This window comes from Antennarius striatus, chromosome 12 (assembly GCF_040054535.1).
Source record: "Antennarius striatus isolate MH-2024 chromosome 12, ASM4005453v1, whole genome shotgun sequence".
Classification (NCBI taxonomy): domain Eukaryota; kingdom Metazoa; phylum Chordata; class Actinopteri; order Lophiiformes; family Antennariidae; genus Antennarius; species Antennarius striatus.
Genome location: NC_090787.1, coordinates 14,686,578 through 14,705,096, shown reverse-complemented (window position 1 = coordinate 14,705,096; position 18,519 = coordinate 14,686,578). Strand labels below are relative to the sequence as shown.

General features: G+C 36.9%; 2 protein-coding genes across 3 annotated transcripts in view; one reads left to right on the top strand and one right to left on the bottom strand.

Moving 5' to 3' along the window:
- Positions 1–9,378, top strand: part of gpc6b (glypican 6b) — an 81,058-nt gene extending 71,680 nt beyond the window's left edge. Inside the window, exons 7-9 of the mRNA XM_068329537.1 lie at positions 4,105–4,241; positions 5,165–5,340; positions 6,794–9,378. Coding sequence (XP_068185638.1) covers positions 4,105–4,241; positions 5,165–5,340; positions 6,794–6,999 — 519 coding nt within the window. The 3' untranslated portion in view covers positions 7,000–9,378. The remainder of the gene's footprint in view (positions 1–4,104; positions 4,242–5,164; positions 5,341–6,793) is intronic.
- Positions 7,126–13,252, bottom strand: dct (dopachrome tautomerase). Of its 2 annotated transcripts, none has more exons than XM_068329539.1 (8): positions 12,754–13,252; positions 12,354–12,653; positions 11,983–12,083; positions 11,291–11,457; positions 11,008–11,187; positions 10,749–10,884; positions 10,453–10,654; positions 7,126–9,864 (listed from the first exon to the last, which is right to left on the bottom strand). In XM_068329539.1, exons 1-8 carry the CDS (start codon positions 13,040–13,042, stop codon positions 9,695–9,697), a joined length of 1,545 nt encoding a protein of 514 aa, XP_068185640.1. In that variant the 5' UTR covers positions 13,043–13,252; the 3' UTR covers positions 7,126–9,694. The 2 variants fall into 2 exon arrangements, with proteins under 2 accessions (XP_068185640.1, XP_068185639.1); XM_068329538.1 differs by having other exon boundaries at positions 7,136–9,870.
- Positions 13,253–18,519: the final 5,267 nt, after the last annotated feature.

The following is an 18,519-nucleotide window of genomic DNA, read 5'->3' as shown; positions in this document are numbered from 1 at the left end:
TGAAGGTGACACCCTGTTAACATGTATGCAGGAAAAAATGTCATTCACGCTGTATGCACACTCACCGCAACAAGCAAAAGCACAACACAGACATAAGCCAACTAACACCACTATCTCAGTGAAACATGCTGTTGTTTCTGGGGGTGATTATTGTCTGCAAACATCTCTTCATGTTTGTCCTTTTAAGCTAGCCAATTACATTTTACAGCAGGTAAACATTTTACTGTATATCCATTATGTTTGGTTGGATTGTGTTTGTAATGTGGAAAAAAAAAACAAGCTTAAAGGTGAGGCTATGTTTGGATCATGGCGAGCTGAGCTCTGTGAGGCGCACGTTCATCACAAGCTATGCTCATTGCTTAATTAATCTCCTGTGTTGTGGTTTAGCTTTCGTAAACTTCCTGTTTTCCTGTTCCTGAAGAGACAGGAACACAGACTTTAATTGCATGTGTGATTAAATTAAAAGAAAGATTGATTGAAATTAAGAAAAATTAAGAGCAAGTACAGTCAAGCCAGATAACTCTCTTAATGAAGATGAATCTTTAATGAAGATGTGGAGGAAATGTGGAAGAGGGCAGATGTGAAACAGTTCTGAAATTGCAGAGCTTACTCTGTTTTATATCACAGTTGGGAAAGAGACCCGGGGCTTTATTCACAAAGCTCCTTAGAATAGAATCTGGTTTAAGATTACGGGTCACATCACCATGAAACGTTCACTTTCACTTAAGACTGTGGTAAAAGAGAGAGAGACCGAATAGAGAAGAAACCAGAGTTATAGCAAGAGGGGAGAGAGAGAGAGAGAGAGAGAGAAACACAATGAAGTAATATATGGTTCATGACAGGAAGCAGTGAGATAGAGGCCGAAAGAGGAAATGGAAAGGAGAGAGTGGGCCAAACTCCTGCTTTCTGTCGCTTTTCACCCTGAAGGTATAAACTGACATTCAATCATAAATAATTTCTATGTCGATTCAGAAATGAGATGACTGATCAAAACCACACCCAGTTCTGAATAAACAGGAAGTCACCTCTTGTTGTAGATGATTTTAATTAGAACTCCATTGTTGTCCAAAAATTATTAAAAATGTGGCAGTGAACCAACCTGTTCAACTTAGTGAAATCCCTTCATTATAGTTAACATGACCCTGTGCTTCCATGAATACTAACTAGGACACCATATGACTGTTATTCCACTTTTGAAAGTAATGTCATTTGCTCCTGTTTGCTATTTGTAATTTGCTAAAAACTACAGTAAATTGTTGTTACATAAAATGATTTATGTCTGGTAAAGATTTTTGTCATAAATAGGAACCAATGGTTTGTGAGACCCACAGATGAAGTTGAAAGAGGTGTTGGTTTTTGTCAGATGTTGGTTTGACCTACATTCTACACAATATCTAGTTATGTTAATTTGAAAACACTTGAATACTTCAAAAATGTTTGCAATGTATGACAAATATCTAAATTGTATAGCGAAACCACTAGAACTAAATTAAAATTTACTTGCATGTACAATGTTTTAGACCCAAATGAGGACAGAACTGTTAATCACAGGAAAGCAAATTATCTGTCTTCTAATGAGTAAAAGCAAATAAATTATTTAAAATAGTAATTCAATTACATTTGATTTTTTAAATGTACTAAATTGATCACCGTTTGACTATATAGTCTTCAATGTAAAGTAGAATATTCTATTACACTCCAGGCATGCATCTTAACTAAACTGTCTTTAACATTATGTATATTATGTCTTTAAATAACACAGAGAACAGATAATTTGATGCATAAAAGAGAACAAGTGGTCATGGATTGTGCTGCCCAATAGGATGAGCTGTCCTATAAAAACTCAAAGATAGAGAAATCTGTTTAGTGCTTCTGTTCTTAGTTACTGATGTAACATTAAACAGTGCCTTCAAATAAATCCGATAAAACAATTGCAATGTAATTGTATAAATGTATGAAAAGAATAAATATGGGAAGGAAGAAATAAGTGGCTAAAACAGAAAACGTCTTATTTTTTGTGCTATTTATTATTTGTATGCAGTTTATATGTAATTCTCTAAATTCTGACATTTTTATGGATGATAATCAACTTTCACATGCGGAGTTGGAATGTTTGTCAAAATCTGCTATATTTAACAGATGATTCTATGTCTGTTAATTTATGCAATTAGAATTTGCCTGCATTTCAAAGCATAGCCTGCCTCTCTCAGTAATTTCAACGCATTAATATCCATATTTTGGCACTTTTTGAAATATGGATATCTGCAAGATAACAATATTTTTTCAGTAACAGAAGGCACATAGCAATTGAAAGGTTTTCACTTTGACAAATACAACTTTGTATCCTGATGTGAGAAACGGGAGTGTCTTCATGTTAACATTTGTTGAGAACATCAGTCCTGTCAGTAACATGTGGCTGACTATAATCAAGAGTTTTCCTTCTTTTTCGTATGTTTCCCTATGCATGTTTTCCTGGTTATTGACCTGTGGATACATATACACTAAGAGTTTCAACATCCATTGTTAAAATAGTCTTGGACTACACAGGAACTGTTGGCAAAGTGAATTTTTTATTTTGTTAAGTAGTTCTTAGTGGTAAATGCACTTAATAATTTCCTTAGTAATTTCCTCAGTGTATTTTCTCTCTCTGGTGGTTTTCATCCACTTATTCCTGAAAGACATACTGCTATCTAGTGGCCACTGTAGCTCGTTGCATACCTGTTTGTGCTGTTTTATTTACTCATGGGCGATACACAATGAACTGAGAGGCAGACTTTTCCCTGAAGGGTATTTATTATGTGTGAAAAGGTCAGACCTTTGCTCTACTTTTTAAACTTGTTTTCCTTCAAGCAACAACCATTTGCAGTTTTTCAGTGGATTTACTTTCATTATATGTGTCAGAAGGAAGATTTTCATCAATCCTAAAATGATGATTTTGGTTGAAACAGGAAACATTTAACATTATAGTTACTGTACTCTGTATATTTCATTCTGTATTTAATGTATGTGATGATTTATATTCATCGGAGCCTTTTAAATTAGATTATGATTTGATCAACTGATAAATATAACTCTCCATCTATGTTCAGATACATGAAGAACATCAGTAAAACATTTAGTGGACATGCTTATTTATTGAAAGAGTGGCATATCTTTCTAACTTTAATCCACGCTGTTTACTCACCTGGTTTTGACAGCTGGTTTTGAAACCTCTAACTTGTTAAACTAAACTTAATTTGTGAGTTTTAGTTAAACATTGACAGTCAATCTCTTGCATTGAGTGAAGCCTTCACCCTCTGGGCAGTATCACAGCTGCTGAAGTGCTTTGCCAACAGTGTGACAGGATTAAAACATCAAAAGCGGAGTCAGGGCCTACAGCAGCGTCACACCATCAGTACAGCACCTTTCATGTTCTGCTCAGGTTCACTACAATTTCACGTAAGCCAACGGCAAGTCAGACAGAAAAAGATAATGGGGCCAACCTGCTGCTATCAAAACTTCCCTCAGCTTCAGATGAATATGTTAAATTCTGTGTTTGATGATTGGTTTGAAGATTGGAGTTCAACAGGCCCAAGTCAGGAAATCACATCTGTGTCTCACGGCTGAGATGCAAAGGAGCATTTAACGCAGACATTCATTCTGAAACCATAGCTGCAAAACTTGTGTCATCTCAGTTTTTCCTGACGCAAACATTTGATTGTCAAGGTGAAAAGAAAATCCAACCCAACTGAAGTAAGAGAGTTAAGATATCTCTGGGTTGAATCAAAAGATTTATCACACTTTGATTCAATCTTACAATAAACTGGGGCAGCTATTTTGCTGCCCCAGTTTAGATAAGATAGTATGTTTCAGAAACCTCATGTACACCTGTCGGTGTGTATTTTCCCACCAGTAGGTTTCACTGTAATATCAGTCATATTACTCACAGATTTTTTGGGCTAAAACATAAATAACATTAAAGGAGGGTTGGACAAATATTTTTCTCTTACTTTTATTGCTTGGCAAAAAATATTTTCCATCATTGTCATCCAGTCTAATACTGCTATAGCGATATACAGATTTTTTTTTTTTCACTCCATGTAATGATCTGTGTTTTTTCTTAAGGTTATTGATATAAAAGAGAAGCTAAAGCTGTCAAAGAAATTTTGGTCCAACCTGCCTGAGGAGATGTGCGTGGAGGACAGAGTGACCACTGGAAACGCCACTGATGACGACTGCTGGAATGGACACAGCAAGGGCAGGTGAGTGTTCTAGCATCCAGTGCTAATGCAAACTGATACAAAAGCCTTTTATGTAAATCAGTCTAATTCCAGAACTATGGACCAGATTATGTACTTTAAATGGTTTATAGTTAGCTGTAGAAGAGCTTTGGCATACTTTGACTACACACCAGAATGAGGCTCTACAACCTTTCCTATACAGCATTTTATATAAGGATTAGGGTCGTTTTTTTCTAATTTTTATATAATTGTGTTTTCACTGGGGGTTTTTTTCTTTGTTTTTTTGTAATCTGCAGCCATTGTAGTGTGTCCCAGTTAACCTCATTTAAAAAAGAAAAAACATTTGCACAAGTTCCAAAAGCCGACAGTGATGGCTGGAGTCAGTCACATGATCTGAGCTGCTTTTAGTCAAAGCAACAAGCATATGATCAAGATTTGTGCAACACCATCCATGTTTTGCGTTCTCTGAATAAAATTTAAAGTCAAAAATGTTTGGATGTGGAAGATGCTGCTGTTTAGATTTATATGTGTGTCACCCAAGGTGACTGGGGCTTATGGGTAACAGACTCTGCTGTTTGAAGCTGCTTGTGGAACGCCCGCAGGAATGCCCTCACATGACTGTCTGCTGCTCCCTTACAAAGAGGGAATGTCAGAGGCTAATAGTTTTTACAGGGTAAAGTTCTTACAAGTTTGTCTGAATATTACCTAACATGTTTAACTGTGATGTGGTTACATCTTGTTATCTTTATAGAATAATTCTCAAATGCACTCAGGCCTTTCTTACTGGCACAAGTCTGATGGTTGTGACAGTTTAAATTGTTTTCCCACATGAGAAAGCTCCGTGTTTGTACTTTACTTGTCATCTTTGACCATTTGATTTTATAGATTAATGAGCAGTAAGTAATAACTCATGACATTTTTTATTGTATTTTTATCCTAAAAAGGTATTTCCCTGAAGTTCAGAAGGATGGACTGACCAATCAGGTGAACAACCCCGAGGTGGGTGTGGACATCACCCGTCCAGACACCTTCATCCGTCAGCAGATCATGGCTCTGAGGGTGATGACCAACAAGCTGAGAAATGCCTACAACGGCAATGATATCTACTTCCAAGACTCAAGTGAGTAAAAAGAGGCTTTCCAGTGCACACACATGAAAGCATGTGACCTAATCTTGAGGTAGAGTTAATCAGTATTAGTAATGGCACAAGAAGCACTGAAGGATCAAATAGCTGCAGTGGCAATTTGCAATAACTTTTTAAAAAGTCTCCCTTGTTGCACATTAAATGCCAATAAAAGTTATTGTTCACTTTTTTTAGCCAGAACATTGATTGTACACTTCATTCAGATATTCTTTTAATAGAACCCATCACAGATAATTGAAAACAGAATAGTTAAAATCTGGTTCAGATGCACATATAGACTCAGATTAAAACTTTTTTTTTGCCATTTATGAGCGGCTAAAACATTACATTCTCCATTACCACCTCTGAACCTGATATGGTACCTTTAGTGGTTTATTTAAATCCAGTAGGTACAGAACTTAGCTGTGTTAACTGTGTTCCAGGGGATTGTCATGATGCTAGTTTATACTGCATTCCTTACCTCCTCTGTAGATGTCCAATACATACACAAATTCTCTGTGCTGACCAATCAGTTCTCTGGAAAATGGCGTCCACAAAACAAACCGTATGCACTGACTTGTGGATCACTAGAGTTGAACTTCCCCCTCCTCTCTTATCGTTGAGATTCTGTGTTTTGAAAGCATCTTATAACACATGAGACTTTCATTATTTTTATTAGTAGTAGTAATAGTAGTATTAGCAGTGGCAGCAGCAGTAGCAGTAGTAGTAGTATTGTGTTAAACTCTTAAATTAAATGCTCTTGTGTGACTTCTATTTGTCACCATCAAGGTTTTAGCTAAAAGAAATACTGCATGTTAGTTTAGTGGAATAAACATATTACTAGATCTACTCATACATTCAGGATGGGTTCATTGTTTTAAACTTATATATTACATACCATGTTTGCAGTCGGTCCCAAGCTGCATCAGCCTTGCTGATGGCTGCATTAGGAAGGCTATACTATGATTTAACATGCTGATCATGTGAAGATAACTTTTTGATAAGAATGCAGTTGTTAGTCTAAGTAAAGCCAGCTCATCAGCTATTTAACAATTTTGTCTGCCACATGTTTGGCAGGTAGTGTTCAATGAGTTTATGAAGCAACACAGATGAAGGTGGAACAGAGGGAGTCATGTGGATAAATTCCAGATTGTAGAACCAAAAACAAGAGCTAAAAAGACTAAAATGTTCTGAAGGTAGACATTAAGGTAATTGCACATATAGATGATGAATCCCTGTGGGTTTATTGCTATGAATGACACAATTCTAACACACTAATTAATATGATCCACTATTAAAATGCTAATTATAGCGGCTGTCACACTAAAGTAATGTGAGGATATTGCTGTAAAGCAGCCATTTAGGATCAGAAAATGTGGTTCAATTAACAATTCAAAAGGTAGTTTCACTGATGTGTCGGTCTGGTTTGTGTTTCCTTGTGGCGTTTCAGGCGATGAGGGCAGCGGCTCAGGCAGTGGCAGCGGCTGCACAGAGGTCTGCCCCACAGATACGGACGGTGTCGCCAGCGAAGCCCCGGTGGTGGAAGCCGACCGAAGTGGGCCTGTGGATGACTCTGACCCGCTCTGCACTCCCTCTGTAGCCCTGCCAACCATACTGGTCCTGTCAACCCTGGCATTCAACCAACAATGGAGATAATGCTGGAGGAACTGACAAAACACGGACAGCCTGGTTGTTCTTTTTGTTTGTTTATTTGTTGTTGTTTTTTTATTCAGGCAGATTGGAAATGCAGTAAAACAGACAGTATTCAATCTGCCAGCCTCAAGGCAAGAGGAGTCTGCTCTGAAAAAAGAGAGCAGTCATGCATTGTGATTTCCCACTTTCCCAAAGATCATGCTGTGCCATCGTTTGACTCAATTTTTACGGCATCATTTCACCACCTAACACTGATGCCAAACCAACAAACTCTGCTGCAGAGACTCCTTGCACATATGGCAGGTATTAATGTGTGTCTCCACGTGGAAAGGTATAACACGCACTTTGATTGTTTTGATTTTTTTATGCAAAAATTGTTTGTTGAAAAAATGCTGAGAATGTGGGTTGATGCACCTAAATGGTGCACAATAAGTTTAGTGTTATATTTTCAAAGAAATGCAAAGCATAAAGATGAAATTCAGGAACATGCAGCTTCCACCTGAGCTTTTAATTGAGATCTTGTTCCTTTATCATTGCATAAATACACCGGTTGCAGGTTTGTTCGTTTTTATTTGAAGAGACTGAATATTTATCAAACTTCGGTCACTGAGTCACGTTGCTTCATCTTATGCTTCACAGTGATTTCAGCCATAATGTTTTGCACAGGTCCTGGATCTGCTCTCATCTTTGCTGTCCAGTGACAGCGAGCAGCAACTGCTTTGTGCTAAAACTCACAGTTTTCAGAAGGGAAACGATTATTATTTACTCATTTGTGTTACAACAACTGTATCATCTGCTAAATATTCTCATGGCTTGCTGGTTTGCCAGTCTTGGCTTCAGGAGTGAAAACACAGAATAAACATGGAGCAGTTATTGACAGAGAGGATGCCACAAATATTCAGTAATACCATCATAGTGATGCCAATTCTGTAATATCACTGGGTGCATACCCAGGTGAGATAAATTCTAATCAATATGTAAAAAATAGTCTATGATCTTTTTTTTTAACCAGTAAGGGTTTATGTCTCTGTTAAGAGTGTTGTAGCATCAGTGATCTGCATGCAATGGCACACACAAGCCAAAAGAGACACACAACAAAAGTTTCTATGTATTTAAATGGTTCATACATATACTCTCCTGCCAGTATAAATCTCGTCAACAGTACTAGTTGAAGATTCTGATATTGTTCTGTAGACATAAATCAACGTGCACATTACAATATGAAACACACGTCACCGCGCATCAGGTTTTCTGCTCCTGAAATGTCTTTATTTGTTTTTCCTTCATTTGAGGCCTATAATAATTTCTCTTGCATCCTCAGAATACCTTACACTTATTTTCACAAATACTGAACATTTTCAGAAGTGCCAGGATTCTGCATTTGCAAAAAAACAGGAACATAAAGTGTGTGTTTTGCATATGTGCTCAAATAGCCAAAGGTTATCTTGTAAATCATCGCAATAGTTCGGATTAGATTATCACTGTAATGTACATTGCAATTTTTGAGAAAAGTCAAGCTATTTCTGAAATTTTTGGAACACAGTTGTGTAAAAATTGAGAAATTTATTAAGAAATGAAATAGCAAGCAACATTCAGTGGTTACTTGAAATGCAAAGAAAGGGTCCCTAAATTTATCTGTAAAGCTTGAATAGTTATGCCTGCAGCACAGACAGGCTTGAAGCCGACCACAGTCACCTGTGAAATGAGAAACTGTGGAGACTGGTCAAGGCTGAATGCCTCAGTGAAGCTCCTCAGTAGAGCATACTTACAGAGAATGTGAGAGGCCTGGCGCTTCTGAGGGGGGTGGACAAAACCAGGCTGTATGTAAGTCCACTGTTCTCTGAGAGCCCGTCAGCTTCGTAACCACCAGCCGGCTGAGATCACATATCCAAGGAACTAACCAGTGCAGTATATCAATCAATATTTCTTTAGCTTTTCATTATAACATTTACATCAGCATTAGCATCCACATAGCAAGGGGAAAAATATAAAGAAAATGTGTCAAATTGTCATTTAAAGAATTATTTATAGTGAATATTGATCTTACAGGATGCTCTTTATATGCTTTGTATCATTGAACTTTTAATGGTAATATTTTTGCAATAAAAACTAAAAATTGATGTCTGGTCTGACAAAATATCTGAAAAATAGAATTAGCAGGAAGTACTTTAAGTCTTCATTTTTACAATCAATGCGCTGCTGTAAGAAGTCGAATGCTATTAAGGTGATTTTTGTTTGAATCTAACTTCAAACTAAAATGATTGAATAGATAGTTGCGTGAATATGCCTTATTATTTTTCAGTGCAATTAAGATGATTACAGTACATTTGTGTTTTGTTACTGTTCTTGGGAATAAATATTTATTAAAAACATTCCAAAATATTTGTTTTCGTGCTGCCTCTTCTGAAGAAGTTGATTATCACGAGTGACAGAAAGAGATCATGATTGTGTGAGTTCATTAAAATAAAAAACATGCATATCCATTTTGATTGGTCTCATCTGAAACTCATATTGAGGTATGATCACTATTGTTCAACTGCTACTACTTTATTCATACTTATTTTCTTATACAGATTTAGAATTAATATCTAACAAGTCATAGTGATTTTTCAGAATTAATCATTTTCTCTTGCTTTAGGGGGACTGCATTTCCCAGTTCTCAGACATGTATAGTGCATTTCAGAGCAACAGGGTCAATCTATGCTTCCTCTGTGTACTTTCTATTTGTGAAGTCTGCTTTTATCAGAGGTTCAAAGCCTCTGTTTCTCCGTTGGCGCAGGTAGAGCACGAAGATAAGGACAAGCACCAGGAGACCGATGAAGACTCCCCCAAGAGTAGATCCCAGCACAAACACGTTCGGCCCTCCATCTGTTTCTGGAAACACGAAGAGACTTCATAAACTGGAGAATAAATACTCAGACGTTATAATAAAATTAGTGAAACCTTTTGTTCTGGTGCGAAGGGACCTTTTTAGTTTTATAAGGTTTCAGTGACTTCTCAGCTAATAGTTGACTTCAAAATAGATTTTCTTACTGTGATTTGCAATAAAAGATCCCCACCTATAATAATTTCCCTAAATTGTTCTAGGTTTATATCAACACTAAACAATGAAACTTTACAATGGTGCAATTAAAAGCAGGTCATCTCAAGAGAAACGAGGTTTTGTCATTTGCTGCTGCCATCACTAGACATGTCTCATGTGATCACATTCGTAAATGTAAAAGCGTTCATGGTATTTTGACATGCTTCATAATAACTTGTAAAAATAACGAGAATAGAATGTCCTGTTCAGTAAACTTTAAAAGTGTAGGTAGGTGGATATCGTAACCAGTGTGTCAGTTTTACCAGACATAATGCTAAGCTTAGTTTCATGTTTGCTGCACAGATATAGAGTAGATAGAGTGGCACTGATTTTCCCAAACTCATTTCAGCTCCTTGTTTTTATCACTCACTCACCAGCGAGGTCAACAGCATAGGAGTATCCCAGCTGTTCAGAAGTGATATAAATCTCCTCGTTGGTGATCGGAGGGAAGAAGGGAACCATATTGTAGTCCCTGTTGTGACCAATAGGAGCCATCTCATCAGGGAAGGTGGCGTTGGAAGGAGCAAACCGTTTCATCCACTCATCAAAAATAGCATCAGTGAAAGCATGAAGCACCTGCGAGATAAGAGAAATGGAAACACCACGGTGATTTTAATGACAACTACTCCACTGTTCCATTTCAAGGGACACAAAGGAGTCGGATACTGACCACAAAAATGGGATCGTTGGCTGCGGAGTGAGACAAAGCACTGGTTCCATTAAGCATGGAGTGGACAAGATTATGGAGGTTATTGACTGATTCATCCAGTTCTCCGTCTGGTTTTTCGTATCCTTCAAGTGCATTTCTGTTATTTACAAACACACCGTCAGTTTAACGAAGCCTCATAAATCCTAAGTTAAACTAATGTGTCAGCAACTATTAAAGTGATACATGGCATCAGATTTGATAGCAAATAGAGGATTTATACCTGAAACTAAAGGAGGAGTTAGTGAAGTATGGAGGGCTGTCAAAGTCTCTGATTCCGAGGCAGTTCCTGACATCATTCATGGTGGGCAGAGAGCCATTTCCCCCATTCATCATCCCTCTTTGGATGAGGCCTTCACTGGTGCCATTGCAAAGAGTCACCAGGCGATTGTAATCATCCAAACTGGAGAATAAATTCCATTGTTAAGACACTTTAAATGATTTGCCTTAAATTATTTATGTTATTAGTAAATACAGCATCTTTTTCATCGGTGGGGTCTGCTGACCTGTTACATACCACCCCCCATCTGGAAAACCTGGACTGGTTGCTGATGAGAAACGGGTTGTCTGGGTTCCGTCCACCCAGCAGAGAGTCAGTACAAACATCACACTCATTTTGCCCTGTGGCAAAATTCCAGAAAGGGATCGCAAAGTTCTCGTTCCCAGTCAACCTCTGCAGAGAACACATCGAGTTTTTTATATTAGTTTATGTTCTGATCATCATCGTCATGAACCTCTCATTTGATTTTCTAATCCATCCACTGTAAGTGGGACTTCCTCAGTTTGAAATCATTCATTGATCTGTACAACCTGTAATAAAACATCATGTCTCATTAGTCCCTTTGTTGGTCTATGTGTGGTAGTATTTTTCCTTTTCAGGATAAACCCAACAGATTAGTTAAAGATTAATAATTATTAAACTGGTTGAGGAAACTGTGAAGGAGAAACTGTGAAGGAGAAACAGTGTAGAAAGAACCTCCAAAATATTGAAATAATAAAGAGAAGGATAAAAGAGAATTATTATCAAATGAATTGAAGCCAAAAGCAAAAGATGCATATTAGACACACGGTGAAACCCAGTGTTTTCTACGGTTCTACGGTTATTGGCTTCAATCAAACATGGATTGTGTTACTAATCCGGTCCAGTCATGCCAACATAGATGTATTTAATAACATGTATGAATAGGATTGCGCAAACCTGTAACTCTCGCTCTAAGCTGAGGAGGTGATACCGGTGCCAGGTGATGAAGGCTGGTCCTTTGTGTGAGAAATCTATGGCCCTGAATGGACGACCAGGACCTGCAAAAGAGGAACGTGATGAAAAGCCAATCATTTACATCCCAAAATATTTTTAAGCACATCAAATAGTAATACCATGTGTTCCATGTGTGAGAAAACCAACTATTTTTGATTATTCTCAGAAACCTGATGATTTAAGCTCCAGGGATGAAAAAATCTATTGTCTCACATGAATGTATGACTTTTTTTTATATATATATATTGCCTCATAAATATCAACTAAGACCTTCCAGTAGTTTTAAATACGGAAACGCCGCCATGCTGCTTTACCAAGAAGAGTGTCTCGGACGGAGTAGTAGTGTTGCCAGACAAAGAAGTCGTAGATGGAGATGTTGGCGATCTGGGGCTCAGTTCCATTTGGCCCCAGGAGTCCCAGCCAGTGCTGGGTGGCAATGACATAGACTGGATGGGTGGTGTTCTTTGCCATTTCTAGAGCATTGAGGAACTCTTGCAGTTCCTCTGGGGTCAGGGAGTGGATGTTCTTCCGTACCACAGGGGCTTTTCTCTGGTCACAGTTTGGTCCCGTCCAGCCAAACTTACACTGGCTACAATCATGTCCTGCAAAGTTACCTGAAGCACAGGTAGCCACAGAAAAACAAGTTGTTGGTGCTCCAGGTTAAACGTAAGACTTTTATTTTAAGCATAACCTAATAAAGCTGTAAAGACTCACCAGTGCATCTGCAAGTCTGATTGAAGAATTTCATGGGCCACCTCTCTCTGTCATCAACATTTCTCAGATTGTATGGTCCTCCCCAGGGTTTGTTGTCAACTCGAACCGGCGTACAGTTTCCTCTTCCCAGCAGAGAGCCGCACACATTGGCGGGATCTGATCCCATCGAGGGGCAGCACTGCTTAGACAAGATGCCCTCCACTGTGCAGCACACTCGAGGAAACTGAGCTCCAGCAGGAACAGGCCAGAGGGCCACACAAAGAAGACCAAGACCCAGAGCAAGCATCATATTTCACAAACGTTTCCTCCAATTTCTGGTTACAAATCAAATTGAACATCAACTTTCAGCAGTAAATGGCCGATTAGTTCCCCCCAGAAGACCGTGGAATCTCAGTCTGCTACGGTTTCCCGTCGTGTATCTTCAAATTAGATTCAGTGATAGTTTTAGAAGCTGCAGAAAACAACATTTAGAGCCAAATCATGTTGTGTTCCAGTTGGTTACATGCACATGAAGAAAGCTTCTAATTTGTGCTCTTGCTTTTGTACAATGGGGGAGGATTAAGTCACCAGTCTTGTGATGATCACCTGACAGGAGGATTGTAAGCCTGACTAAAATCTGGAGTAACACCAAGACACTGCCTGAAGGGAATACCACATTTTCTATGTTAACTCAGTACCAAAAGTATCTGTTTCCAATTAATTGATCTTACATAGACAATGATTAATAAGTCAGACCTGCTTCAAACAAAATGTAGATATCAAATATTGAACACTGACACAAATCTGTAGTGTTGGATTTAATGAGGAACTGGTTGTTTTAATCCAGCTAGTTTTCTTACTTATTTCTGGTGGTTGGTTTGATGTCATATCTGGGCTCAGTCTGTTTTTTCTGTTTTTCTTTTTCTTTTTGTCTTTGGTCAAACTTTTCACCAGACTCTCAGCTGACAGCCTCTGTCGTTCATGTGAGCAGCAACTGTGGGGCTCTTTGTGCTTTATCCACATATGCTGTGATCAGAAACAATCCAGTATAATTACTACCTACTGCTTAAGTTGAATTTTAAGGTCCTTGTGCTGCTGTACTGTATTTTTTGAATGAGAAAAAATGCTTCATTTTTACTTCATTCATCTGGTGAATGTTTGCTTTGGTAAATGTATAAGACAAACTTAACTGTTTTATAAATTGTTGTCATTAAGGAGATATTTTCCATCTGAGCTTCTCAAAGTATTAAATTGAAATAAGTTCAAATTTTAAAAGGTGAAAAAGTTTTTAAGAATTAACAAAAACAGGATCACCTTTTTCCACATTCTTCTTTTCCTACCTACTCTGAATAATTTCCCCTCAAATTTCTCTTCCAACTCTTTGAAGGGACCCTGACCCCCCCGGTTGGGAACCAACACAACAAGTACTTAACTGTATACAGAGTAGCACCAGTAAATATACATCTGTAATAACAAACAAAGATAACGCATGTTTTACTTTAAAAAATATTTATTTCTAATAATACTAATGATACTAATATTTCATGTATTATATTACAATTTACATTATGTTAGTAGTACTTGGGTTTGTTTTGGTTTTTGTATTTTTTGTGATTTCGTCTCCCGATGGAAAGAACACACAAATGTCCATGACTTTCAAAAAGAAAAATTACATTTTTATGAGTGCTTGTAAAAAATAAGAAAAACATTTTTGAATTTTTGAAAAACAAGTTTTGAATTGGGTGTTTGAGTTCATACATAGTGGACTTTGACATGGCTTTGGAAGATTGTGTTCATGTAATAATGTTTTATTAATTAAGTGAATTATTACATTATTATTACTAATAACTGAAATGAAAGACTAAAATCACCAACTTGTCCTCATGATCAGAGCTCTCACAATCTGGTTTTTATTTATCCAAGCATCTGATCCACACTAATGAGCTCCAGGCAAGATGTTGCTCTTCTCTTCACATCCATATTAAAAGTTGCTGTGTCAAAGACAGAGAAACAATTGAATAAATGATGCTGAGAACATGGGACTGGATTTCATGTGACTCATCCGACATTTACAGGAATGCAAGGTTGAAAATTCATAAATGCATTGGTTGCACGATGATCTGCCTGTATTTGTTACCTTCAAATTAATGTCCTTGTAAAAAGACAAGGACTCACCTGAATTGAGTTCGAGCATCACAATCAGAAGGGGGAATCAGCCACATATCTAAATTATTTTAATTATTATCTTTTTCTATCAATAGGATTTATTTATCTTTTCCATCTGAAAATTTAAAAAAAGCCTGTTAGACTTTCTTTTGAGCAGTCTTTGTTGAGAAGGAGGAGGCCGCACTTACATTGAGAGAAACTCATGACACACAAAAAAAAGTGTGTCGTTCAACCTCACTCATGGCATGTGACTGATGACAATACAAGCATATGAATTATTCTGGATTAAGGGACTCTATGTTCCATTCTGTGCTTGGTTTCTAAAGGCTTTTTTTTAACCTGTTGGTGTTCCTATTAAATCTCTAAATATGATAGCTTTATTCATACTATTACCAAATCAAGATTAAGACATACAGTATATTGTGATTTGGATTTTTGTTTTTCAAATTTTCTTGAGATATGTCAACAAATGTTTATTACATTCCATTTTACTTGCTTACCTGAAGAGGAGCTACATTTATAATCAATTGCAGAGAAAAGAACAGACATGAATAAAGCCTCATGAGAACACTTGTGTGAGTCTTTTACACAACAGGTGCTGTGTGGTTCACTACACTCAACAGGATTAGTGGCCAGAATTCCTGCTGGGAGTCGAATGGAATGTCTCTATAGAAATGATTTCCCATTTCAAGTCTAAGGGTAAAATCTGGGGGAATTGAAGATCACCACCTGGGTAGATAAGATTACACTGAATTCACATTGGCCTGATAATTGTTCATCAGCTTCACGGGTCAGTGTGTTTAAAATTTTAATTCAAATTTAAGGTAAGACAAAATGAAATGTTTTCACCTGAAAAAACAAAAAACAATGCACACTCAATATCGTAGCACACAAAATGCTTTAGCAAAGAGAACTAAAGATAAAATATAGGCATGAATGAGCACATTCATCACGCATACAGTTTAAAGGGCTCGAAGATACCAAATCTAAGATTTGTTGCTTAAATGTCCAACATTTTCACCCTTGAAAATATTTAGCATGCCGCCCAATTTCTTTTACTTGGAATTTAAAAAAAAAAAAAAGCAACTGAAGAGAGAGAAAACCATTAGTAGACCTACATTATTAGAACTACTAAAAAATTACCGATGAACACTGGACAATTAACATTCAAAACTGTAGTGGTACGCAAAAGAGTACATACCTCCACCAAGGTTGAGCAGTTAGTGTTTTGTGTAAATCTGTTGCTTATTCTCTATGTCACAATGTTTTGGCTAGTTATTTAAAAAATCCTGGATATAATCTTCTATCCAGAGCTGGATGGGTTCTTTTCTGGCTCGTGCTGAACCCTTCTGTAAATGTGGAAAACAGCTTAACAGTTTTTGGAATAAATTGGGAAAAAGTTGTAGCAGCCCTAACGTTTCACAGTGCTTTTATTCTGGCTTAGATATGATATCTTAATGTGTAATGGTGCATGAGCAGGTCGTGTTTGACACAATGTTTAATGGACATATCTTCAGGTCATCGCTGCTGGCGAAGTAACGGAGCACTCAATTGAGTGATATTTACAACCTTTTCATTCTAGAAATGTCCTTTATAACTACACATTGTTTTTGATTGTTTCATTAGCTTATTCTAAATGCGCATAATTTCCCCATTCATTCTTTCTAATTTCAAAAAGTTACAACAATGTAAGTTAAATTCAATGTATGGGGAAAAAAAGCTGCTTATTTATCAGGCATGTTAAATTTAACATGAGCAATTTACCGGTTTTCTTTCCCATATGGTTTCCATTACATTAGCCCAGCACTAATGATCTCTCCTGCCCTTTAACTTCCTCAACATGTGTTAAAAAAACAAAAACAAAAAAAGAATCCATTATTCCTGTTGAAACACAGGATGGTGCCAGAGAGTCAGGAAACGAGTTTCTGTATGACAGCAGGCAAGAAGAAACCAGCGGTGTTAAGAAATTTAAAAAAAAAAGAAAAGAAATATCTTATTCTTGGAACCCTCCAGTGATCTGTTGAGAATTATAGAAGATCATGTCTTCATATTGTAGAGCACAGTTTGTTGAGGTAAAATGCAAAGATATTCATAAAATATGAAAATATAAAAGAAGGAACTGCAGCAAGGACAAATTTTTAATTGCATGTCTGATTGTGAACTAATTCTCTTCCTTTTCAGCTTCATTATAAAGATATTCATAATAGTCGATAATGTATCTTTGCAGCAGAGACCATTCTGTAAATGGCCTTTCAAAGAAAATGGTGGTGATTATTAATTTGTACTTTGCTTCTTATGTAAAAAGGGAAATGTGCCAATTTGATCACAGCTTTGTGAAAAAGAAATATTCCGGGGGCGTTTAATAGCAATATTTGTTGTCCAAATAATAGAAGGCCTTTTAACATTTAATTGAGGCCACTTCAGTCCCACTCACACTGATCATTCTTCAGTGTTGTAGAAACTGTCTGTAAGTGCGATTATTTCATGAATGAGGAATGTGTGGTTACACTTGACATTCGCTGCTGGTTCTTTCTTCTTCATCTTCTTCACATAATTAATATTTTTGCTTTCTTTTAAATAGACACGTCTAAACTATATTTACCTTTGTGAAAATACATACAATGTAAAGTTTTAACAATGGGTGATGCACAATTTACTGTGTTTCCATTATATAGCGTGAACAAAAATTTAAAATAGATTATCATAAAGCACAAAACACATGAGATGAAAAGCAAGATAAAAATGTATTACCAAAATAGGGGATATTTGAGGAATATGGAATAGAGATCATGTGAGCCAACACCCTCTGAAATACAATGTCTTTTAGGAATTAATATATCAATTTTTTTAATAAGTGACAAGATCAACAAAATATTTGTTACACTCAACATTTGTATTAATTCCAAAAGATGAAACTTACAGAATGCACAATCATACAGTAAAACATCCTACTTATGAAACTAATTTTGAATGAATATTAAACGACAATTATTATATTCAGTTACAAAACATCTAATGATAGTTAATGACCTTTTCAGGCTGCTGCATACTTATAGTTCACATTTCAAACTATATGGTTTATTCCAACCTGGTCCCATATCGCTGCTTTAGAAATACTGGTTGAAATGAAAGAAGCATTCTTTTAACTTTTCTTTAAAGAAATAATTACAATTATTTAGTACATGATGATCCACAAACACCAACAAGCCGTAGATTTCTTTAGAGTACTCTTAAAGTCTAACAACAACAGCTGTGTTTGTGTGGCTCCTCTGTATGCACTATGTCAGTCTGTTCTAGTGTGCCAGTTTGAACGAACAGGAGATGCAGTATCTGCAGACAAAAACAGGGGGGCAGTGTTGCTGTTTCTGGGGCCCTGGTTCACTGGAATGACTGGCTCTGACAGTTTGCATTTTATTCAGGATGCTCCAAGAAATATGCCATGAAATAGTCTGGGATTGGACATCTTTGTACTTTAACTGTCACCATTTCAAATCTCAACCATGCCAAGCAGTGACTGACAGTATATACAGTGGACTGGGTGGTATGCGGTCGTACGAAATAACTATCCTGTATAGAGTTTTAATCCTCTTTAAGACTCCTATCCATCTCCAAATTAATATC

What these genes read in the sequence shown, in the direction of transcription:
- dct (XM_068329538.1), bottom strand. Translation starts at nt 13,042, where the DNA reads ATGATGCTTGCTCTGGGTCTTGGTCTTCTTTGTGTGGCCCTCTGGCCT. An exon ending in CGTCCGAGACACTCTTCTTG is followed by an intron (nt 12,084 to 12,353) that starts GTAAAGCAGCAT and finishes CCTCTTTTGCAG; the next exon opens with GTCCTGGTCGTCCATTCAGG. An exon ending in TGGGGGGTGGTATGTAACAG is followed by an intron (nt 11,188 to 11,290) that starts GTCAGCAGACCC and finishes TTTATTCTCCAG; the next exon opens with TTTGGATGATTACAATCGCC.